A 26209-nucleotide genomic window follows, 5' to 3' on the forward strand; every position below is an offset into this window, starting at 1 on the left:
TTACTTTACTATAAAATTAAATTGGAGAGCTCAACCCAAACACTAGAATATTAATTAGGTGGGAGAATACGCTCAATCAACCTATAAGGGATCTTTGAAGTTTGGCGTTTAATGAAAATTTTTATTTGCTTTGATTTATTTTAATCATTAGAGTTTTATTTGATTCATAAATTTTAGTTCTTTTTTTCTAATATATTTGAATTACTTGAGTTTATATTATATAGAGTGATCATCATTTGTATTTGCATGGTGTTTTTGGCAAAAAGTAAAGACAACTAAAAGTACTCCCTCCGTTCTTTATTTAGTAGTCATGATTTTCTTTTTTAATTGTATATTTTTTTAATGCACTCTATCGAACTATCTCTTAAACATTTATGTCATTTAGCTCAAAAAGTAAAAGCAAGAATAGTGGCATGTACATTAATATTGAAACAATAATATATAAATTCTCAATAAAGTAAAAGAACAGAATTTGAAAACTTTGTATTCCCAACTCCATCCATTTAATAATCATTTGATAAAGTGTATAAGGATAATGCTTGATGTATTATTAATGATCACACCAATAATGCTTAATATTGTGCTTATAATAAAATTATTTTCCTTAATATTTATATCATGTTTTTTTTTTATTAAGAATAATGCTAAATGGCCAGAAATTTAAAAAGTTTATAATATTCTTTTTATTTTAAAATAAACTGACCTTTTTTTTTATTTTTTAATTAAAATGTATTAAAGTTAAAAGAGTAAAAATGTTCAAAAAGATTAAAATATATATATATATATATATATATGTTATTTTACCATTTTAGCCAAATTCTGGCCGAAAGATTTTTTTTTTCTTTTATTTATTATATACTATGTTTTAATATATATTTTTTCTAATACACTCAACCAAACGATCTCTTAAATTTATGTCATTTAGCTCAGAATGTATCGCAAGTATAAGGTATGTTCACAACATTGAAACAATATATAAATTCTCAATAAAATAAAAGAACAGAATTTGAAATGTTGAGAATTTAATTGTTTCAAAAAGAAAAGAGGCAACACTTTGGGAACTACATGAATTGATAAGAAGAATCCTCTATCTCCTCAAAGAGTGTTCAAAGTCATGCCAAACAACACATAGAATATACTCTTATTTCTATTTATATGTCATTATTTTAGATTTTACAGAAGCGAACCCAAAATTTGAAGACTCCAAGTGCATCAATATTATGAGTTGATAAAAACAATAAAATGTGATTTTAGCTAGGGTCGAAGCATGGGCACGTGGGCGGACACGCTCGCTTGTACCAGTAGTACTAATACACTGTTTTGTACATTTAGTTTCTTCTAATTTTTTAAAATAGATATAATATACATCATTTTAAAGAAGTTAACAAGTGCACTTGCACCCCCACCTATACATATACATATGGGTACACCTCTGCCCTCTATCGTACATTTATTTAGTGTTTTCTTAAAGTAAAGTCATCAATAAATGAACATCGTAAATTAATAATGTGAACAAGAATATCAAAGAGAGGGAGTAATAACTCAAAAGAAAATAATAACCAAAGCAACATACAGCAAGAGTAAAATTAACCAAACAAGCTAAAGCATATGTGCATATATTTAGTAAAATAAAAACGAACAACTATTATTAGACGGAGGAAATAAGTATATATTAACTAATCATCTTCAATTTGAACATCTTTCAATGGGTTAGGCAGCTTCACATAGATCCCAATATATACTCTCAATTGTTGAGTCACTGCTATCAATCGATGGTGGATCGAGAACGACATTGATAGAGCACAATTGGGGTGATATATACTAATATACCATGTACAACTATGAAATCTAAATCTAACTTGACTTCAAAAACTGTTATAAATATCTCACACATTACAACTTTATGTACTACTTACACATACAAAGGGTATAAATATAATTTAGTTATTCTTAACGGATTAACCATCAATCTGCTAATTTTTTTTTTGAGTAATTCATACCCTATACTATTGAACCATTAATTATAATTTTCAATTCATCCATCAAACGTTAATCAACCATTACAGTATGAAGAAAAGAAGTTCCTAATATATAAAGGTCGCGGCCTCAATTTGATCAACGAACTTTGATACTACTCCCTCCATCCACTATTGTTTGTCAGGTATAATAAAATTGTTGTCCAAAATTAATTGTCAATTTAAACAATCATTTTTTTTCCAATTCTACCCTTAATAATTACATAACAATTTTGTTTAAAAAAGTAGTCATTTTAAAGTTACGAGCTACTTTAATATGAAAAAAAATTGTTTTTACAGTTTTCAAAAAGTACTAACCATTTTAATAATGATTGATAGTAGGGTTATATTAGTCAAATTACACCTTATACCAAACTAAGCCCATAAAATATTTCTCCAAAATAGCATTCCATCTTCGATTCCATCGTTCTTTTTACTTGTCATTTGTACGCTTAGTAAAATGTAAATTTCCAGTTCATATTAGATAAATTGTTGTTTTATATTTACCTTTTATTTAATGAGTTTCTTAATCACTTCACAGTTTTTAGGAGAATACTATGAGAACAATCAAAAAGGGAAAATGGAAAGTAACATTTTTTAGGAAAAACTTCACAAAATATACATTAAAGTAGTTTCATTTGCACCAAATATAGCTAGATTTCATTTACACAAACAATGCACCAAAATTAGTGATACAGAAACATATATATATACGTTGTTCATACAATAAAGTATAATACTTTGCAAATTGATCTTTTCAATCTCCAAACAATTAATCAAATCTCCTCCGAGTTTTTTTTATATATTATTTACTTAAAATGATTCACATTTTGTAATATATTGATTTTAAAAGTCAAGCTTTTGAACATCAAAGAAAGCACAAATTGCAGTTGGCTTGCAATTGAAAAATGAGAAGTAATGAATGACCATTTTTGATAATAACAATAATTGGCCTATTTTGAGAAAGGATTTATGACTGAAAAGTCATTTTGCTTAATTAGCTCTTTTCTTAAAAGGTATACCGTATATAACAATTTACTTAATCTGGACTAAAGGAAATATTAATTGAAGGCCAAAGGCCAAATAAAATGATGAAAATTATGATTAAACTACTAGGAAAATGTTGATATTCATTGAACGGGCCAAGTCCAAAATTAAATTGAAAGTGAGAAACGAAGCATCACACTCCTATTTCGAGATAGAAGATCAAAAGAGCAACGCATGACGATGAAAACGCTCTACATACTTGTAATTAATACTACGACTTATAAATTTCTTAATCAAAACTCTTCTATATATAACTCAATCTTCCAATATTATAAATCCACGATTATTGAAAAAGAGAATAATAATATACAATATATGGATACGATCAAAGTTGGGGCAGTTGGAGGACGTGGTGGATCAATTTGGGAAGAAGAAGGAGATGAATTAGTTGGAATTTTTGTTTCTTATGATGAGGACATAGTTTATTCACTTCAATTCCTGAATTATGTGAATGGCAAATTAGATATGTCAGCTAAATACGGTACTAAACAATGTGAAATGTACTGTGCAATTATGTTGGATTATCCATCGGAATTTCTTACTTCCATAAGTGGCTCGTTTGAACGTATCAACAAAAAGTTAACAATTTTAAGATCGATAAAATTTTGTACCAATAAAGGTTCTTATGGACCATTTGGTACTCCGTCAACTGATGGCAATAATATTGACTTCAATTTTGTAATAGGAAATTATCAATTTTTTGGTGGATTTCATGGCACATATAATTGTAATGGCATTGAGAGTATTGGGTTTTATGTTAAGAACATTTCATCTTCTCATGTAATCAAGCTCAAAGATTCTCCAGTTAAGGTTAAAGAGGAAAAATAAGAAGATTAATTATATTTATATAAATATGATATAGTATAGTTTGTATTGTTTATTTACTCATTTTGTTTTAGCTTTACATAATGTATTTGGTGTTTGGTTAATATGTATGTATGGATCCTCTACTTTTCCAAAATTTCGATTTATTTTGTTACTATTTTTCAAATAAAAAGAACTGGATTTGTCATTTGTTGTTTCATTTAGGACGTAGATATATAGAAATGATAAATTTTGTAGTTAAATTGTAAAATTCGTCATCAATACTATTTAGAAACAGATTATTGAAAATAATTTAGTTAAAAATAATTTAACAACATAAATTTAGCCACGAACAATTTAACAACATATTAGTGACGAATTTCATTGTTAATTTTAATTTCTCTTTTTTTTTCAGGGTGTTGATTGTGTGATAATTTTTTATTTTTTTATTTTTATTTATTATATTATTATGATTGTTTATCACTTTTATTTTCCTTAGAGAATCATCAAGCACTTTTTATAAGAATAATATCGTCCGGAAATTCGAATAGTAGCTAGTGGAGTAGCCATTATGAAATTATTCGATTTCAAAAGAAGAGGGTTAGTTGTTTTCATTTAAAGAGTGTGAATAACGCAGACTAGGTTATGGTACAATGATTTGATTATGATAAATATTCTATTGGGAACGTAATTCACACGTCTTTGCAATGCGTGATCCACACTTAGTCGCGGTATGAATGACAGGACCATAATTTATTGATTCTTCATCCGTCCTTAATTCAGCTTCCCCACCATTGCTGTAGATGGAGGCTATGATAGATTCACTTGAATCTAAATTAATCAGACTCCAATACAAATACATATAACGAACCTCTTCAACTTCAATATAAACCTCTTCCCCATCGCCTTGCTGCTGCTTACACCACCACTACTTCACTTTCTGTCCTTTGCTATAATTGTAAGTTTCTCTCTTGTTTATTTTCTGGTACTATTAATCTCTCTCTTCATTTTCCTTTTATTCACTTCATATTTGACTTCCCCTGTTTTTTGATCTAGTGTTAACCCTTATCCTGTTAGTGTAAATATTAATTTTTTTTCTTCCTTTTTATCTTGTGTAAATTAGAGCTAGATACCACTACTTAGAAACAAAGAGTTCTCACACTGCGAATCAATGAGAAATTCATATTGTATATAACAACATGAACAACATACCTTTAGTGACAGGAAAGGTAAAGTGTACGCAAATCTTACTATAAATGCATAGTGAACAAAAAATTATCAGATAGTTAGTTCAGTATAAGGTAAATTGTAAATATTACGTACAATTTTTATATATCAGGTAAATCTAGTGGAGTTGAGAAGCAAGAGAGAAATATGGAGATGATAAAAGTTGGGCCAGTGGGAAGCAATGGTGGTTCCATATGGGAAGAAAATGGACGAAGCGAAGTTGCTGGTATTTTTGTTTCCTATACCCAAAACACTATTCAGTCGCTTCAGTTCCTCTTCTATGAGAATGACAAGTTTGTTCACTCAAAAAAGCATGGCAGTCCACACTCTGAAAACTTTTGCGCACTTCTCTTCGATTATCCATCAGAGTTTCTTACTTCGATAAGTGGTTCCTATATTGGCGATCGGTATTTATCAACAGGTTTGGATGCTATTAAATTTAACACCAACAAGGGTTCTTATGGACCATTTGGGCGTACGGAGCCTACAAGTAATAGCAAACAATTCAACTTTCAATTACAAAATCATCGTCTTTTTGGTGGTTTTCATGGCACCATGAGTCCATCTGCCGTTGAGAGTATTGGGATCTATGTTAAGCCAGTCGTATCCCCCATGATTAACTTGAAAGGAGGATCTCTGAAAGGATCTCTTCGAGTGTAAAGGATGAAAAATAATTGTAGTTAGTCTTATTTTACTCTATGCTTGCTGCTTGCTTATTATGTAAGTTATATCATTTATGTTTTGTGTTGTAAAATAAGTTCCTCCACAAAAGTAGTCATAATATAGTCTATCCTTGTTAGACTTCACTAAGTGGGATTTAACTGAGGCATGTAGTTATTGTATTGTAAAAATATGTTATTGTAAGATGTCAACATACTAGTTTTATCATAAATAACATCTCTATATCTCTAAGTAGGAATAAGGTATCTTCATACTCCAATTTGACGAGACTGCGTTGGATCATTAATGTACAGAACATAAGCTTACAAGTAATTTAGATTTAAACAGTCTCTTCAAGCAGCTTCCTTGGATTAAAATAATGTTTTAAATTACTTAGTCGAGAGAAGGCCCAAAATAGTCCCTCATCTTTGGGTTTAGTCTCAAAGTCATTCTTGAGTTTTCACATGAAGCACTAATAGTACCTCATGTTTGCAACATTGGTGCACTTTTGGTCCTCCCTAAACTTTTGCCTATTTTTTAACATTAATTTGGTTCATAATTTTATGTAAGGAATGTTTAATCGTCATTTTATATATTTATAAAATGAGCTAGCAAATGTCAAGCAACCCGGGGAACAATGGCCGATGGATCAAATGCCTTCACCAAGTCCAGTTTCCCAGTTACTCGAGTTGGATAGCTGGAATTCGGGAAAGGATTTAGAAAGTCCCAGTCAAGAATTGAGTTCCAGTACAAATGTGAGTGACCCTGATTATTGACCACATAGAAGGTGGATCGGAATATCAGTGAATTGGAAAGAATTTGCTAAAATATGCTAACTGTCATTAACAAAAACACTCCATTCACTCACAAAATCAAGAAGACGTTTTAGTCAGAAATATATATCCTAATGCTGCTGTATAGCTCATCTCAAAATTATCACAGCTATACTAAGATCATCTACCAAGAAGAAAAACATCAATGGCGAACTAGAAAAAATAACGCACACGAGGAGGAGAAAAAGTCAATAAAATGGGTCAATGTTATATTTTTAGCTGGTCGGGTCAAGTGGGTGGATAGTTAAATGGTTTAAATGATATTTTTTATTTTTAAAATTTTGGTTTTTTTATATAAATAATTTATATTAGCAAATTTTAATTAAAATATCAATTTAATAGGTGAGTGACTTTTTGAAATTAAATTAAGATTTTCTGATGTCTTGCTTTGCATCATTGTTCACCAGAAGCATAGCGCTCTAGCTGGTTTCAAACTCTAGTTTGATGGGTGCATGGATCGTTTGACTTATGCCAACAGCACAAGAGCATTGCTATACTCTTCATGGTATACTGTTAATTATATCCTAATTTCTGTCGGTTTTTTAAAATAGACATACATATATATATATGTGATTTTTTTTTAAAATTAACGTGTGCACGTGCACCTTCAGTGATAAAGGTGGGTCCGCCTCTAACTAACCTCAATGAACTGATATTATTATACTACATTTTTCGATCAGCCCCAGATTTTAAGAAGTAAGTGTGTTCACACACCAATCATTATATGACACGTGTTAATTCAACTAAAAATAAAATAAAAAATTCATTTTAAGTTTTTTCTTTATCTCTCTTAATTTTTGATTTATTTTAATTTTAATTTTAATTTTTTTCTCTTTTTTTTTTCCTTCACCTCCCACCCTCACCCCACCCCCACGTTAAGTTGAACCCCTCTCCCCTTTTTTTCTTTTCTTTTTCTTCTTCTCCAATCAAATTCTTTATTTCAATGATTTTTTTATTTTTTTAAAAAAAAATCATACTATTTTCTAGACTTTATTGAATTATTGATAGCAAAATTAATTATTTTTCTAAGAAAAATTAAAATTTTGAAGGTATTATCAATTACTCCTTTTCATATAACTTCAAAATTAGAAATAATAATTTAAAAAGAATCAATAAATTCCCCGAAAATTGAAAGAACTTGATTGAAATCGGATAAAAAAATTATATGATACCTTGTAATCATCTTGAAATCTAATGGGTTTATCAAATTGTTTGAAATGTAAGAAAATATTTAGATAAAGTTTTAAAATTAAAGAGAGTAAAACTAATAGTAGTTAAAAAAAAAGGAAGGTGAAGTTATGGTAAAAATGGTGACATTGAAAGTGAGAAACTTCAATGGAGATGACATTGAATTTTTGAAGAAGAAAGAAGAAAGAAAGAGAAAAAATAATTAGGAAAAAAAGTTAGTAAAATAATAACAAAATATATTTATAATAAATACTTGTAAAAATAAAATTATATTAGTTATTTTGGTTGTTCACTATCTTTTGAGAGAGTGCACTCTCTAAGGTGGACAAAAAATGATGTAATAATATCAGTTCAAAATTGTTTAGTGAGGTAATAGAGCGCCCGCATAGTTCAGATGTCTTTTTGAAATTCGGGACAAATTCATATGTCACTTTATGTCTTTTCTCTTAATAATTAACGCTAAATAACAATCAATCATCAACATGGTTGGTGTTTGGTTATTATGTAAGCTTTGTCTTTTTGAGTTTTATATGATTTTAGAATAAAGTTTATATTATATGGCAAGCTTCGATGTCTGATTCCTTATGGATTGTCAATCGGTTTGAAAATAAATGACTCACTACAATTTTATCATCCTTTTGTCCTTCTGAAAATGCTTCGATATCAATAAATGCAATGACAAATCAAGAATATCCATCTATAAATTTTTAATGCTAGTGTTTCAATTTGATTTAGTGTTATCAGTTTTTTTACTAAAAGATAAGTAAAGATGTGGTTAACTTAAAAGTCTTTGGCATTATTGTTCAAAACTACTTATTTCTAGAAGTATTTTTTAAAAATAGTTTTTGTGTTTGGTTATTTTATTTGAAAACTATTTTTCATAATCAAATTATATTTGTCTATTTTATTTTTTTATATGAAAAAATGTTTTTGAGAGTCGAATTATGAAAAGAATGGCAGATATACTTTTAATATTAAAATTATTTAATAAGGAGAAACTATTTTAAATGCTCATTAATTTTTTTTTATATTAAATTGAAATGTATATATTCAAAAATTTCGTTCAATATGTTACCTTTTTTTTGGAGGACTGAAATTTTTAATTGTTATTTTTTTTTGTTTTTTCTAATCTTGCAACAATATTATTGTTACCTTTTATTTAATTTTGCAAATATAATACAAATAATAATAATATGTAGACAAAAAAATAAAATAAAAAATCTTTTATATAAAAATAAAAAATAAATTCTTAAATAAAACTTAACTAAACTTATGAAATAGGTTAATTAATTAATAAAAAAAAAATTATAATCTTGCAAAAATATTATTGTTACCTTTTATCCAATTCTGCAAATATAATAAAAATAATAATAATATGTAGACAAAAAATAAAATAAAAAATCTACTATATAAAAATAAAAAATAAATTCTCAAATAAAATTTAAATAAACTTATGAAATATATTAATTAATTAATAATATATATATATATATTCTTACTTCTTTGTTTATGGTAAGAAGTATCAATTTTTAACTTCTTTCGAAAGCAGAAAAATTATATCTGCTTCCATATTTAAAAGTAGCTTTATTGATTTGTGAAATATGGTACTCCCTTCGTCCCTTTTTATATGTCATTCCTTTCTATAAATAGTTGATCCATAATACTTGTCATTTCATATAATTAATGCATAAATTACCATATTGTTCCTTTTTTACCCTTGTGAGTTATTAGCCTTAAAAATATATATTTGACCAACTTAGAAAAGCTAATTAAATGATTCATGTTCATTGGTTAAATTAATTCATATTCATTGATTGAAAACATGAGTTTCAAAGAAAATTAAACAGAAAAGGCCCTAAAATATCCTCGAAGTATTGAAAATGGTACACAACTACCCCGCATCCACCTATTGGCTCCCAAATACCTCCCCATCCACCTATTAGCTCACAAATACCCTTCTCATTTCCCCTTTGGGTCCAATTTTAGTCACTTCATTAACGAAGCATCATTTAAAATAATTAAATAATCCTTTTAATTACGTGGCACTTTGGTTGCAATTTAATTATTTAATATAATTTTAAACCCACCCATTTTTAACTAAACCCGCCCCAATACTTATTAAACTCACCCGCCCCAATACAAAAAGAACCCAACTAATAAAAAAAACCCTAAAACCTTCGTTCCCAAATTTACACTACATTTCCCCTACTTATTTCCTAAATGATCTTTTTGCAAGATGAATCATACTATTGCATCACTGATGCAATCACAAGTTCCAATTACCTTCAAATGATATGAAAAGTAGTTCTTTGCTTGTGTTCACTACGGGATAAGAAGTAGAGTACAGTACTACAAAAAGCCTGAACAAAAAAGGAAACAAAATAGTGAAGGGAAATTAGCTACATAATTGGAATGCTATGTTCCTTTCAATTATAAAACATGTTATTTTCCAGTTTTAAGGTCTTCATCTTTTCAAACTTAGCTGAATATGTTTTTGGGATAAATTTATCAAAAGAATGTTTTAGGGAATAAAATCTTATTTTGTAACATCTCGCAAATTTAAATAACTAGGAAGAAGTCAAGAATTGAAAATAGTGATTTTAGGAAATAATGAAAATCTGGAAATTTGTTTAAGTTAAGGATGAGTTTTAGTCAACTTCAAATGAACATAACTCCTAGCTCAGGAGGATTTAGGTGTGTTTCCAGATATCGTAGGAAAGATCTTGAAATAATCTTTCCAACGGCACCGAGTTTGAGGGATTCCGAGTTCGTATGAGTGAATTATGCCCTTTGGAAGTTGGGCTGTTTAGATAAGGAAAGTCTAATCCGAATTTTGGAAGGGTATTTTAGTATTTTCCTTGCAAAATTGTTTTATTTTGTTTTTTGGTAATTAAGTTAGGATCTAATCAGAATTAGATCAGTTAGAAAAGTTGATGTTCACACTAGGACTTGGAGAAAAGAGAAAAGAGGAGAAAGGAGAAGAAAAGTTCAAAGTTCGTCGATTTCTTGGAGATTTTCGTGTGGATTTCGTCAAGGATTTAATCCTATAAGGTATGTGAGGCTTTTATAACGTTGGGTTCGTTCACCCACGTGCCAAACATGTTTATTTCAGCGTGAATTCATCCTAAAAGAGTTTAAAAGTTGATGTTCTTGATATGTATTCTTGAATTTGATATTGTTCTTGAGTTAGGCTGAAATTGAGAAGTTTCTGAGATCATTACGTCAAATTATTGAGTTGGTTGAAGTTAGGTTCTTAGGTACATTTGCTGGGTATCTGTATCTAAAAAGAATTTGGGAAAAGAAATCGAGTTTGGGCGAATTGTGGCTGGAAAACGAAGAAGAAATTTAGTCGGGCAAATCTGGGCACTGGCTCCGCGTCATGGACCTGCTCCCCAGATTTGGGAAAAATGCTTTTGAGTCACGGAGCGGTCACGGACTGTTCTGCCTCAAAAAGTATTTTCGCAACCAAAATTTAAATACCTCTCCTCGTCGCGGACCCATCCTCAGACAGTGATTTTTTTATCTTTTCTCATGTTTAGCTATCTAAAATCATTCCTAAACATCATGAGATCTTTCCTATCACAAATCACAATCCTTGAATCCATAATTCAATTCAATGAAAGTTAAGAGTCAAGTCAAGAGAATTTTATAAAGTTTTCAAAAGTCTTTCACAAACGTTTTAACTTTGTTTTAAGACTTAAATTTCAAGTTAAGAAAAGAGTAAAGAGTTGAGTTCATTTCTCAAAAAGCTATAAGGGAACTAAATATTCCCAAGAGTTTATAATGTTTTCACATTTGAACAAGAAAGGAAAACACCGATTTTCAAGCGAGCTTTTAAACTAAAGTTTTGAGTAATTATCTCAAACCAAAAAAAAAAGTTTTGATTTTTAAATCATATGAGCTAAGTATATTTTGGGAGTAGTATTGAGCACCAATATGGGGATGCGAATTCATATTAACTCAACTCTCCATGAACCATGTAGTTATCATGGGTAGAAAGGATCATACTTTTTATATGACTCCTTAGTGCTTTTTAGCATAAACTAGTGGATCAATTTAGTTAAGCGCTCTATATGAGGACAAAATATAGGACAGTTCTGACAGTGTGAGCAAGACGTTGTATCACCACTTAGGCTCATAGTGGTGGTTGTCGATTAGAGAAACTCTCATAGAAACTATATTACTTTATTATATGAGTAAAGTTGGGTTTGTTATTGCATTTTTTTTAACGAACTAAGTTGTTTTTCTAGTATTTTAAAGGCTTTCTATATACTGCATGTGTTTTATTGTTTTATATTGAGTTAAGTTATTTATGAGTTGAGTAAAGTCAAGGTAAGTGTTCCTTTTAGATCCTTTTCAAGCTTAAGTTGTGTTTAACATTTCAACTCGCATACTCGTACATTCAATATATTGATGTCAGTTGACCTGCATCGTCTTATGATGCAGACGCAAGTAACCAGGATCAGCATCCAATGCCTCGTTGATCATGTTGAGCACTTAGAGTCAGTTGGTGAGCCTTCTTGCATTTCAGAGGACTCTTTTATCATTTGCTTTCTAGTTTTCAGTTGTTAGGATGATCGGGGATCCTGTCCCAACATCCCTCTTTGTTTTAGAGGCTTCATAGACAATTAGTAATTCAGTTGTCTTTACATTATCATTTCATATGTTAAGACTTGAGTTGTCATTTTGGCCAAGTTGAATGTTGACTTTTAAACATTCTAAGTTATTTTATTTAACGATTGAGTAAATGCGTTTGATCATTGTAATAATGCTTAGAGTCTTCCGTTGAGTAAGTAAGGCAGGCCAAGGGTTCGCTTGGGACCAGCCACATCCAAGGTATAGGCTCAGGGAGTAACATATTTATTTTATCAAAATAGAATAAACTCACCAAATGCAAAATTGTTGGGTTTGATCCAAAATTGTTAGGAAATAAATTGGGGAAATGGAGTGTAAATTTGGGAACGAAGGTTTTAAGGTTCTTTCTGTATTGGGGCGGGCGGGTTTAATAAGTATTGGGGCGGGTTTAGTTAAAATGGGTGGGTTTAAAATTATATTAAATAATTAAATTGCAACCAATGATTGAGCGCCACGTAATTAAAAAAATTATTTAATTATTTTAAATGGTGCTCCGTTAATGAAGTAGCTAAAATGGATCCATAGGTGGATGGGGAGGGTATTTGGGAGCAAATAAGTGGATGAGGAATAGTTGTGTACTATTTTTAATACTTCGAGGATATTTATGTCCTTTTCTGAAAATTAAATAAGGATAGAAGGATCTAAGTTACATTTTTATTTTTTTTTTACCCTCCCTAGGAGTTTCCACCCCTTTTGCTTCCTTGGTGACTCAAGCTCGCAACCTTCGAATTGAGAGTGAGGGGTGCTTACCATCCGAGCAACTCACTCATCGGATAAAGTTACATTATTTTTTAATGCAAGTGAAAAAAAATGATATATAAAAATGGACGGAGGGAGTATTAAACATGCTCTTAGTCAAAATTGGTGTGCTTGCCTCCACTTTTAGTCCTTCATCTTTTTGCTTCCACCTCCCGATCGCCACCACTACTTCACGTTCAGTCCTTTACTGTAACTGTAAGTCTCTTTGTTAATTTTCCGGTGCTATTAATCTCTCTCTTCATTTTCTTTTTATTTGATTTCCCTTTGTTAATTTTGGATCTATTGTTATTTGTTAATGCTTATCGTCTTAGTTTATACAATTGCGCGGCTGATTTTCCACCTAACCAGACCGATGGGTGTTAGAAAAAGTATTAACTATAACTGAAGAAGAAGATGACTTTGAGGCATGGAGAAATCAATTTCCTTAGAGATATTGTCCGTATACATATTGAGGAAAAATACAAACAATTCCCTTTAGAATACTGCAAAAAAAATTCCTTAATAGATATGTCTGTTTAATTTAAACTTTTATATATTACAAAATAACAATGAGAAAATGCACAGAAATAGTGGGAACTTTCTAATTTTTGTATATCTAAACTTTACTATTTTTTCTTTTTTCTCCCCGATTTATCGGTGATCAAATATAAGTGGGAATAGGCATTGAACATTGTTTTTCAAAAGGAAGATAGTGATTTTTTTTAGTAATTTACGGGCAACAATTTTGTTTACAGTTTTTACTTTGTGGTTGTTGTTGATGGTATTTTAAGTTCAACTCTTCAAGCTTAATTCAATTTTCTACTGAAAATGTGTATGACATCCTCAATTAATTAAAAGTTGTTAAGTTAGTGTTTTTAAAAGAAATAAAGTGTATATTCAAATTTTTAAAGTGGTATATGAATATGTTTTCATTGACATATAGAGAAGAACTCATGTGAACTAAAGATATTCAGGCTCGATTAGAAGTGACAATGTGTTTGGAATAGATTTTGTAAATGGTCTGTAAGAATTTCACCCTAGTTTGGATAGCAAAATAACCAAATTCCCCTCCATACCGGAACTGTTATCGCTGTTGTTTTCAGTTCTTTTTGGTAAAACTTTAGTACTGCTGAACTGGAAAAGCTACTGGTGCCTCTCTTAGTAATAAGAACACTTCACGACTCTGTTTTATGGCTAGTTTTCTTAGTAAACAAAAATGTTGGACTTGCTTTGTTATAGACTTATATGTGAGATGGCTGAGAAGAACTACAAGAGCGTGGAGGGACAGTTTCGTGTTCAATGGTAGAGGATATGAATTGAACGAAATTGTTAGTTCACTATAAGCTAAAGTCTAAATAAAGATTTAACATTTTGCTCTTTTGTTTTTGTGCTTAGATCAGTTGAGAAGCAAGAGAGAATATGGAAATGATCAAAGTTGGGCCAGTTGGAAGCCGTGATGGATCGATATGGGCAGAAAATGGACGAGGTGAAGTTGCTGGGATTTTTGTTTCCTACGGCAGAAACACAATTCAGTCACTTCAGTTCTTGTTCTATGAGGATGGTAACTTTGTTCAGTCAAATAAGCATGGCAGCCCCTACTGTGGAAACTTCTCTGCAGTTCTCCTTGATTATCCATCAGAGTTTCTTACTTCGCTAAGTGGTTCCTATGTGAACGATGGAGGTTTGGAATCTATTAAATTTAACACCAACAAGGGTTCCTATGGACCATTTGGGCAGCCTACAACTTATGCTAATCACTTCAACTTTCAGTTAGGAAATCATAGTCTTTTTGGTGGTTTTCATGGCACCATGAGTCACTCTGCCGTTGAGAGTATTGGGATCTATGTTAAGCCAGTCGTATCCTCCATGATCAACTTGAAAGATCTTCGAATGAAGGATGAAAAATGATCGTTGTTCGTCTTATTTTACTCTATGCTTGCTGCTTGATTATTATGTAAGGTTTATCATTTATGCTTTGTATTGTAAAAAGAAGTTCCTCCACGAGGTAGTGGTAAGGTCTTCGTACATTCTACTCTTTTTCGACTCCACTTAGTGGATTTTACTGGGTATGTCGTTGTTGTAAAATGTTAAATCCCCGTTTGCTATGACATTGAGGTAAATCAGACCCAATTTTCATTGCCAAATTTCAAATTCATGTTTAATGTTTTGGTTAAAATTATCTTGAAGATCTTTTAATTTAACCAAGGAGGTGGTGTATTTTCTGTTGAGTATTATTATGAGAAACTTTTGAGCTAGGGGAGGAGTTTATTTTTCTATCAATCTTATTCAATTTTGATAAATATAAAGATTAAGACAACTCGAATTTTATATCTAAAAAATTATTTTAAATAATACACAAATACTAAAGACTTTTTATGAGGTAGGAAAAGAGAAAATGAGGGAGAGCATTACAAGATAGGAAATCGAATTAGCTACTAAGATTTTTCAAATATAACAGACAAATTTTATTAAAAATACCATCTCTACCTTTAAGATTAGGTAAAATATGTGTACATCTATCTTTGTCACACCTCATTTGTGACTTGTGAGATTACACGCAAGGTAAAATATGTGCACATCTATCTTTGTCACACCTGACTACACTCGTAATCAATTTTGCGCCTGAAAATCCCATATCGAGGATAAAGCGGCTCCCTGACAAACACAATTCCGTAGTTGGAGAACTCGAAGCCGAGACACGTGGTTACCACTTAAATGATGCCAACGAGGTGGACTCTAATTTTTCATTTTCAATTTAAAAGACGTGGCTTAAACTCTAGCCAGTCCCTCCAAAAATGTCCTTCTCTCTTCTCCGAAACACTGCACATCTCTCTTCACTTCCATTCCCAATTCGATTCATCTCCTTCACAGCAATGCCAAAAGCACGAAAAAATCCTCTTCTGCTAAACCCAGGTACCCAAAAAAGAGAAACCGCTTTTGAATATCTTACAAGAATGTGTTGTGTTGTTTTGTTTTGTTTAGTTAAATCTTGGAGTATTAACATCTTGTTTCAAGTTTTAATCTTGAAATTGAGCTTAAAGTTGTAATCTTTTTCATTAATTTGGATGTTTTCTTGCAAATTCTCAAGATGGGTTTGTGTAATAATCATCAAAGATTGTTAATTTTAGGTTCTGAAGATGATCGTGTTGTTCCCAAGAACAGAGTGAGAAAAAGAAGAGTGGAAATGATAGCTAAAGAGGTGAAGACAGAATCTCCAGATAAGAAAGTATGTTCTTTTTTCTTTATTCATTAGTAATGTTTTGGGTTTTTTCTTCTGTATAATGGAGGTTCCATTTGTTTATGATTGTGATCATTCTTTTATCTTGCCAAGGATTTGTAATATTTCTTTATTGGCATATGTACAAGTGTGCACTTAATTTTATAAAATTAAACAAGGATACACGTGTCCTATGTGGTATAATACATGAATACATGTTGGATGTCATGCATAACAGATGTGTCTACTTGTGCACGCCCAAAATTGAAGACATAAATATTGGTTGAGGCCAAGTTAACTCACACATTTTTGTATTATCTTCGTAGCTCCATTTCTTTGAACAATCTTATTGTACTATTAATCCAATGATCGTCTCACTTTGCTTGACCTATCTAAGAGTGATCAAGCAATTTATTAAGTTTGAATTAATTACTATATACTAAGTTTGACTCAAAGATTATTTTGTTATATCATTTCGTGAAAGAGGAATTTTTTATGTGGTCTATGTACTTCACTGACTTTTTAAAATATCAAATACTATAGATCCTTGGTTCTTGAGGTTGCCGGAGGAGAAACGAATCATGTGATTTTTTAACTTGTTGCAGTTTCTCAGGCATCCAGAAATTGAAGATTTTGCAAATAAAAGTGACAATGTTTATTCTCAGTCAAGTGAGTACCAAGAATTTCTGTTGTTATAGATTTCATATTAATATTGAACGTTGCACATTTAGTTGTTAACTATATCTCCATATAGAAAGGTTGATTCTGCTGTTAAAAGAAAAAGGACGTTGTTCCTTATTTGTTTGCAACTGTTTTTTTAATCATTGAGGATAGTTCTCGGGTTTAACAAACCTTATGGATAGTAAGCCTTAAGATCTGGCAAATTCAATGCAGTACAACCTCCTGCCAACTGGGAAAGGGTCATTGAAGGTATACGCAGCATGAGATTATCAGAACATGCACCTGTAGACTCCATTGACCCAGATGAAGGGGTGACTTCTCTTCAACCTAAGGTGCATACATCTTTGCTGACTTGATGCTTGGTTAGTGGTTGTATTCTTCGACGGTGTTGTACTTTCTCTAATAAAAAAGAGTAACTATGTTTAGTTTTCAAGCAAGGAGGTGATTTTCTGGTATATAATGACACTAGAGCCCTTTTGGGAAATAAACTCAACTTGTTGCTCTTTAGGATTTTCCTTGACAAGCTGGATTTGTTGAAGGGCAATTTTGACATCTAAATTAAGGGAAGGCCAGATATACCATCCAAGGAGAGAATTGAAAATTAAATGATCCAAGTTCTCTCAAATGTAATCTAGAACTGAGTGTTCATGTATAAGAATAAGTTGAGAACAGAAGTGTCCTTTTACTTTCTTTTTTTTTAATGAGTAAGCTCGTATAATATTTTAACACTTCTGATAGGATGCTGATGTTGATTTACTATTTTCTTCTTCACAATCTCATCAGGAAAGAAGATTTGCTGTTCTGGTTGGTTCATTGTTATCAAGCCAGACCAAGGGTCATGTTACTCATGGCAAGTGTTGAGATTACTAGTGTTGGAAGTTTCAGCTATATGATGCTCGTTAATAATGTGATTATCTCTTAGTAGGACTACATTTATATTCTCTTTGTGATAGGTTGCGTCTCTTGAATGAGTTAGTAACATATCCATATATATTTTCCTCTTCCTATCTTAGAGGTTTCTCTGATTACTTGAAGTCAGATATTAATTTTCCAAAATTTATGAGGCTATGCTATTCTTCTCTGGCTTCCTATTGGTATGTAATGATGCCCTCTGAATCTGCAGAAGCGAATCAACGGCTCCTCGAAAATGGTTTGCTGAGTGCTGACACAATGGATAAAGCTGATGAAGCCACCATAAAGAGCTTGATATACCCGGTATGTGTTCTCAATGATGTCAGTTTATGATATTACCGACATTTGCCATCACGCTGAGTTACTTAACAACTTCTATTGTCAGGTTGGATTTTACACAAGAAAGGCTCAGCACCTTAAACAAGTTGCAAAGATTTGTGTTTCTAAATATGATGGAGACATTCCAAGTACAGTGGACGAGTTGCTTCTACTTCCAGGTGTTGGTCCCAAGATAGCTCACCTGGTAGGAAGTTATGCTTCTCTCATTTTCTTTTCACTGCACATTTCCAAGTTACTCAAAATCACTCTTTCCTTTAGGTTATGATTATGGCATGGAACAAAGTTGAAGGGATTTGTGTAGATACCCACGTGCATCGTGTTAGCAATCGGCTTGGTTGGGTCTCACGGCCTGGAACAAAACAGGTATGCTTGATTCTATTTAAGATGAAGCTTCACTGCTATAATGAGCAACTAGAAAATGGGACATACTCTATGTCATGTGTGTACAAATATTTTAAACAATTTTCTTGGGTCAACCTTTCCATCCAAAGGGCGTGTCGTCCAAATCATCGGTCTGGTACTAGATGTAGCCTTTCCCCGGGGCAAGATGCCAAAGCAGATATCCTTGTTACAAGAATTTGTTAGTGAGAGAGGAGTCTACCTTTCCATACCTTTCTATTTGGGTCCCTGGGATGCCCAAGTAGGTGGATCTCTTTGCTGGGTTGGCAACAAGGAGAGTGATATTGAAGATGGAAAACTCGAGAAAAAGGAGGATTACCTTTAGTAGTTGGTGCTTTCATGTGCAGATGTTCGTGTTAAGACAAAGACCATCTATTGTTACATTGTCAGGCGGTTGTACATCTGTATTTGGTAGGTCTAAGTTGATTTCAAATACAATGGGCAATGTCAGGACTCAGGTATAGTGAAAAACATGTTATTTATTATAGTCCCAAAAGCGGGATCTGGAGAGGGTAGAGTGTACGCAGACTTTACCACTACCTCGAGTAGGTCCCACCGAGTCTAATGCAAGGAATTCATGATTACAAAATGTTTAGATAGAATCATAGAAACTACTAATATTTTTAGATGAAATACTCACAGCACTAACGTTCCTACTTGTTTGACTCTGTCAGGCAACTAGATCCCCCGAAGAGACAAGGGTCTCCTTGCAGCAGTGGCTTCCTAAAGAAGAATGGGTTTCCATTAATTTACTTTTGGTACGTTTTCCCATCATTCTTTCTCCAATTATATCGCTGTCAGAATCAATATATGAAATGTGTGCTTCTTGCTTCTTTTGTATATATTTAGCTGAGACCTAGAGCTTCGTTTTAGAATTTCTTTATTTGGCAGCAATTTTTAAAAAAAAACACTGTTATCGGCAACACAAAATGCTCTTTTATCTTGCTATCAGTTGCACTGCATAATGAAATTCCAACAATATGAATACTCGTTCATTCTCAAATCTCTCAAAAAGTTTGACTTGCTACCTCGAGCTAGAGTAAAGGTTTTCTGGACCTGCACTCCATGTGTGGAAACAGGTGATAAATTGAAAATTTTAATCCGTGTACTAGTAATACCTTGTTTCGGTTTCATGTCTGGTCTTCCACGATAATCATATCCTCTCCCTAGAAGAGAAACTATTTCCTGGTCTTCAATGTTCTTTGATAATCAATTACCAAAAAAGTACACTTTGAGTTTGACTTGCTTTTACAACAAAAACTGACTTCGTGTCCAATATTAAACTAGTCAAAGTAAGGACATGTCAACTACTAACAAGGGGTGTGGTGAGACAGATGGATGTCATCTCTCCACCCTTAATCAAGGGTCTCAGATTCAACCCCGGGAACAGAGAAATCCCAGCGCTTCCCCAATATGGGCCAATGCATGGTTGAATCTGGATTAGTCACCCAAATGTATACCAGAAAAGAGGAACGGACTGATCAATTGAGATGAATTTTATCTGCCCCTCTCTAGTGATTAACTAAAGTTCATTTGGATTTTGAAAAACAGGTAGGCTTTGGACAGACCATATGTACTCCTCTGAGACCTCGCTGTGCAAAATGTACAATCAGTAAATTCTGCCCATCGGCATTTAAGGAGATATCAAGCCCAGCTTCCACTTCCAAAACACGACGCCCCAAGAAAGAACTGTGATGACAAGGTTGTTTAGCTGCTAATGTGATCAATTTTTAAGCTCTATTTTTTTTAATATTAAGTCAATTTGAGCTCAAAAGATAGTTGATCATACTATTTTGTATAGTATTCTTTTGGCAAGTTCAGTCAGTCCTACTGATTGATTTCTACAGAACTAGCTAGGTATACATTCTGATATTTTGTTAACCTATGTTTATAAATGGAGACCAATGCCCTATGAAAAAAATTACTTCTCTTTCAAATTTATTTGACTCCACTTGGTTTACATGACACTCTAACTTGAGGTTTATTTGATCAAGCAAAAATGCATTAAGGGACTATACTTACCTCTCTAATTTTACTTCCTATGCAGTTTAGTTAATGCATGGAACTAATATAATTTGAAAGTTTAACAAGTGTGCAAAAAGTTAATAGTGACAAATATTGTTAGACAGACGGAGAGTTGAGTTATATTTATGGTAGCTCCTTAAGGGATAGGGGTGTGTCAAGTCAATTAATGAATAAGTAAAATATTGGATGGAGTAATAGGGAACACAAAATTGGAAAAGTGTAACTTCAAGAATTAAATTGGAAGAGAGAAACTAGGAGTCAGATTCTTCCTTTTAATTATTCTCGAGATGAAAAGAACAAAACCCAATGTGTGACAATAAAGGCCTCTAGAAAAAAAAACCTCTCTATATAACTTGATATTTCAATTAATTACTCCAATTGATCAAGAAATATGGATATGGTCAAAGTTGGTCCAGCCAAAGGAAAAGGACAAATTGGAACCCTTTGGGATGAAAAAGGACAAGGACAAGTAGTCCAGATTTTTGTTTCATACAATCATAACACAATTTGTACACTGCAATTCCTCTTATCCATCAGAGTTTCTTACTTCGATAAGTGGTTCATTCCGATCATTGAGGAATGATGATAGTATTTTGAGCTCAATTACATTCGCAACCAACAAGAGTTCCTATGGACCATATATAGTCTGATGTTTTAATTATTGAGAAACAATACAAATATGGAATAAAAAGGTAGTTTTGTTCAAAATTGTATCAAATCAAAGGGAAAAAAACTTTTACTTGATTTTGACAGCTAGTCTAACGTGGATATCAAACATCGAAACATAAAAGGAAAAATAAAAACTCGTATATTATTAAATATTTAAGTACATACACTTTAAACGACCATCATAATTAAGTATGACACCACGTAACAGACACAAGCCACTACTTGTTAATTCACTTACAGCGAGTAATATCACGGTAAACATGCATGACAACCAATTGGGACGGGTGAAATTTTCTACCATTAAATTTCTTGTAAATTACATTTATTGATCTTGAAAATGAGTGTTGAATTGCTAATGGATCGGGTCAAAAGTTCGAGACTAAATACTCCTTGTTAGTCTATTTGTTCATTTTTACTTGTTATTGTTTGATTTGGAATATCCATTAAGAAAACAATTATTAATATAAGTATTTTATCAAACTATTTCTATTAAATTATGTTAGTATTAGATTTTTCTCCCGTCCAACAATACTTGTCCATTTTATGAAATTCATGGATAATTTTACACATAGTTCATAATTTACCTTTATCATTAATTATAATTATTTTCATGTTACATTTTTCAAGACATTGTATTTATTATATTCAAAGGGTGATATAGTAAAATTATTCTTCTATTTATAGTTTCTTAAGGGATGTGCCAAGTCAATAGTGGACAACTATTGTTGGACTAAAAAATAAGTATTTAATGTTCGAGGGTAAAACATGGAAAAAAATTTGTCTTTTCTTAATATGTCAAAAATGACAAGTAAAGATAAAAATTTATGGAAATATCTTTTTGGCCAGAAAATTTGGTCAGATGGCCAGAATGGTATTTTACCTATGTTATTTTACCTTTTAATACATTTTTACCTTTTTAACTAAAAAATGGAAAAAGGATCAGTTTATTTTAAATAAAAAAGATATTATAGTTTTTTTTAAATTCTGGCCATTTAGCATTATCCAAAATTTATTTTAGAAATACGTGACAAGTAAAAGTGAACAGATGGAGTGTCTTATTTTTAAGATCACCATTTAATTTCTTTGTTTGTTGAGTGTCCAGTAATTAACTACTCCCTCCGTTAATTTTTAATTGTCATAGTTTCCTTTTTTAGAGACAAACTATAAGAATTTGACTAATATTTTACAATGTATTTTCTCATCATATTGATATGCAAAAAATTGCACTTTATAGTACTTTTCATATAGTTTTTGAATATCCAACTTTTTTGTTTAAAATATCAAATTAATATAATTTAATTTAACTTTAAAAATTAGTCAAATTAACTTTTAAAAAACACAACATGACAATTCCAACAATTCTATTGACCTTTGAAAAATTTACTTATTTTGAACTATGAAAAAAATGTCAAACAATTCACTTAATATGGACAGAGGAAGTACTCTATAAACGAATAGTCTGGTTCCTATTTCGAGATTTAAAAAAAACAAATACCAAGGTATGAGGACACTGAAGGGCCTCTTGAGTCTTGACTACTGAAACGTCTCAACGAAAAAAAAAAGCCTCTTTATATGGTCTGATCTTTTAGTTGCTGCTATTGATCAGAAAGGAAGAGATATGGATATGATCAAAGTTGGTCCAGCAGGCAAACAAGAACGATCTGCAACCATTTGGGATGAAAAAGGACGAAGAGAAATAGCACAGATTTTCATTTCCTATGATTGTAACACAGTTTATTCATTTCACTTTCTATTCTACGATGAGTATGGCAAATTACTGTCTCAAAAACACGGTAGCGAAGGTGCTGGCAGTTCAAACTTAGATTCAGTTGCTTTTGATTATCCATAGGAGTTTCTTACTTCGGTAAGTGGTTCCTTCCGATCATCGATGGATGGAAACAGTACTATTCTCAGCTCAATTGCATTTGGAACTAACAAGGGTTCGTATGGACCATTTGGGAATCCGTCGTCTACTAATGTCAAACATTTTAACTTTCAGATAGGAAATCAGTTAACTTCTGGTGGATTTTACGGTAGCACAAGTGGTGGTTGCATTGACAGTATTGGAGTTTTTAAGAAGAAGACGACAAAGAAGACGTATTTGCTATCTACTCTTTTTACAAGAAGTAAAAGCAAGTTAAGAAGTGCGAGAAGAAACTTCATATCCTTGAGCGCATTTTTCATCATGCTTTGTGTGTTTGTTGTTTGTTTGCAACAAAGTTGCTACTTTGACTCCCATTTCTCCAAATGTATATTAGCTTAATTATGTGTATTTCTTGTTAAACGTCTCACCAGTTTCTTGCAGAGCAAGTTATTAATTGGCATTTGATAATATGATCATCGTCCAAATCCTCAAAAAGGAAGTAGTTTAGAACATTTTCTTTAATATGACTAACATATCACACAAAAATATCTTTTCAAAAATATTTTGACAATGTTTTTATAAATAGGTCAATTTAGACCGCATCAGGCCAATAACATTTAATTGCACAATTTACCCTCCAAATGGGTTGTACTTTAATTTTTGCCCTAAGCAATCGAAGTTATGACTTATGCCTAGCTAGACATAAGTTCTTTAAAGACACATGCATAACTTTAGCTCGAATGTATGCCCGTCTAGACACAAGTTCTTTAAAGGCACATGCATAACTTGTAAGATATGATACAAAAATCTAAGCTAACCCCTGCAAAAAAAAAAAATAGTTTGCCTAGAGAGGTAAAAAGAGGAAATTTCGCAAATAACCATTAAATAAACTTAATCACGCTCCATAGCAATAGTTTGGTAATTACAATTTGTAGTACATGTTAAAGGGAGGAGAGAGGCGAGCAAGATTGGGAGAGGAAACGAGGGTAGCAAGTGGAGAGAGGCTAATTGTATTTGTATATCTATCATATAATTGTATATGTATATGTATAATTTGTATTTGTATATGTATAAAAGAGGAGAGAAGCGATGCAATTATAGCTAAAATTGAACTACGAGTGGTAATTAATGAAAACTATGACTATGTTAACTAATTAACTAGTATATGTTTATTTATCCGTGTAATTTCTCCGAAAGACCAAAACTAAATTAGGAACAGAAGTGCAAATGACCCACTTTTAAATTGCTGAATCAGGCCAATCAAAATGGGTAACATTAACATGAGAAATTAAAAAATGAATCTTATTTTCATAAGTGGAGTCAAATTCCTATTTCGAGATTGAAAGAAAAAATAGTAACGTGTGACGACAGTGAAAGGGCAACCTTAACCTCATAAACAAAGAATCAGATTCCTAATTCAAGATTAAAAGAAGAGAAACACTAACTACAGTGAAAAGGGGTAACCTTAACCTAATAAGCAAAGAATTAGATTCCTAATTCAAGATAAAAGAAGGAATTCCAACATGAGAGGTCTCAAAGAAAAGCTAATCCAATTGATTCATACAGAAGAGATATGGATATGATCAAAGTTGGTCCAGCAGGAGTACAAGTAGAAACCAGTTGGGATGAAAGGGGACGAACCGAAGTAGCCCAGATTTTTGTTTCCTACAATCATGACACAGTTCGTTCACTGCAATTCCTCTTCTATGAGAATGACAAATTCGTAATGTCAAACAAGCATGGCACTAATGAATGTGAAAGCTTTTGTGCAGTGACATTTGATTATCCAACAGAGTTTCTTACTTCCATAAGTGGTTCATTCCGAAAAGCTTATGGATATTCTATTTTGAGCTCAATATCATTTGGAACCAATATGGGTTCCTATGGACCATTTGGAACCCCGACAACTGATGCTAACAAATTCACCTTTAAGATGGGAAATTATCCTTCTTTTGGTGGTTTTCACGGCAGCAAACACCATCATGGTGTTGAGAGTTTTGGAGTCTATATGAAGCCCATCACAACCTCAATGATCCATTTTAAAGATCCTCCAGTAAAGGTTAAAAAGGAAGGAGTTCAAGAGAAGAAGGTCTAACTCAAGCTGCATACCCTTTCACAAATTTCTGAATAATGCAGTTCGTATTAATTTTCTCTATTGCTTATGGTTGTTTCTACTTTTCATATCAATTTCAGTTGGTGTTACTTGCTATATGAGAACAGTTTTCCTACTCTAAAAGTTGGATATAAAGAAGATGGCTAAAACCCTATTCTCTATGGTCAATGCTGTAAATTACTTTCAATTTTAATTACTCAAATAGTGTGGAATGTCTTTTATGAAACTTGTTTTTCCTACTCTCATAAGACAAGTAAAGCTTACGAAAGTTGTCAACTTGCTTGCATGAATGCTATCATTCAGAACAGCAGTATTAAATCTAATACTGATCATCTTAGTTGGTCAAGTTGTCCTTTTATCCAGACTCAGAGATATATTATGAAATCTATTTCATAATCAAAGGCAGATCAAGAATTTAAAGCTTATGGGTTCCTAGAGAACTAAAATTATTAAAAAATAAATACTATTATAAGTGTCCAAGGGGATTGAAAACCTCATCAAGGAGGGTAACAAAACTTCAAGTGGTTCCATTTCTGCCACTGAACCTCTTGCTGCTTTGTTACTAGGTTCCCAACACATATTTCTTATATATTTTCTCAATATACATACTGGATATGCGCAAATGTTACTGGGTTCCCGAAAAACCCCTCCCAAAGCCCTAGATCCGCCCCTGTTCATAATGAGACGGATAGATCAATTTCAAAGCAGACACAAGGGGCGCAAAAGAACTTTAGTTGCTGTCATACTCAACCTGCACTACTATAGTTTATCTACTATGAGAAAAGTAATCAATTTAATATGTGAAACATATACAAGTACATCAATCATATGGTATATTCTCAT

At 31.9% G+C, this 26209-nt stretch overlaps 3 protein-coding genes across 3 annotated transcripts; all 3 read left to right on the forward strand.

Annotated features, from left to right (window-relative positions):
* Window positions 1–3368: 3368 nt before the first annotated feature.
* LOC125870689 (inactive protein RESTRICTED TEV MOVEMENT 1-like) lies at window positions 3369–4006 on the forward strand. The gene has a single exon (XM_049551186.1). The coding sequence runs from the start codon at window positions 3378–3380 to the stop codon at window positions 3888–3890; it is 513 nt and encodes a 170-aa protein (XP_049407143.1). The 5' UTR covers window positions 3369–3377; the 3' UTR covers window positions 3891–4006.
* A 739-nt stretch (window positions 4007–4745) lies between these two features.
* LOC125870688 (inactive protein RESTRICTED TEV MOVEMENT 1-like) lies at window positions 4746–15270 on the forward strand. Its single transcript, XM_049551185.1, has 3 exons — window positions 4746–4824; window positions 5206–5864; window positions 15153–15270. The coding sequence occupies exon 2, from the start codon at window positions 5241–5243 to the stop codon at window positions 5751–5753; it is 513 nt and encodes a 170-aa protein (XP_049407142.1). The 5' UTR covers window positions 4746–4824; window positions 5206–5240; the 3' UTR covers window positions 5754–5864; window positions 15153–15270.
* Window positions 15271–15900: 630 nt separating this feature from the next.
* LOC125870681 (endonuclease III homolog 1, chloroplastic-like) lies at window positions 15901–20539 on the forward strand. Its single transcript, XM_049551178.1, has 10 exons — window positions 15901–16060; window positions 16276–16373; window positions 16970–17033; window positions 17259–17377; window positions 17829–17895; window positions 18169–18260; window positions 18343–18480; window positions 18555–18659; window positions 19370–19453; window positions 20247–20539. The coding sequence occupies exons 1-10, from the start codon at window positions 15943–15945 to the stop codon at window positions 20388–20390; spliced, it is 1029 nt and encodes a 342-aa protein (XP_049407135.1). The 5' UTR covers window positions 15901–15942; the 3' UTR covers window positions 20391–20539.
* The last annotated feature ends 5670 nt before the right edge of the window (window positions 20540–26209 follow it).

This window comes from Solanum stenotomum, chromosome 7 (assembly GCF_019186545.1).
Source record: "Solanum stenotomum isolate F172 chromosome 7, ASM1918654v1, whole genome shotgun sequence".
Taxonomy (NCBI): domain Eukaryota; kingdom Viridiplantae; phylum Streptophyta; class Magnoliopsida; order Solanales; family Solanaceae; genus Solanum; species Solanum stenotomum.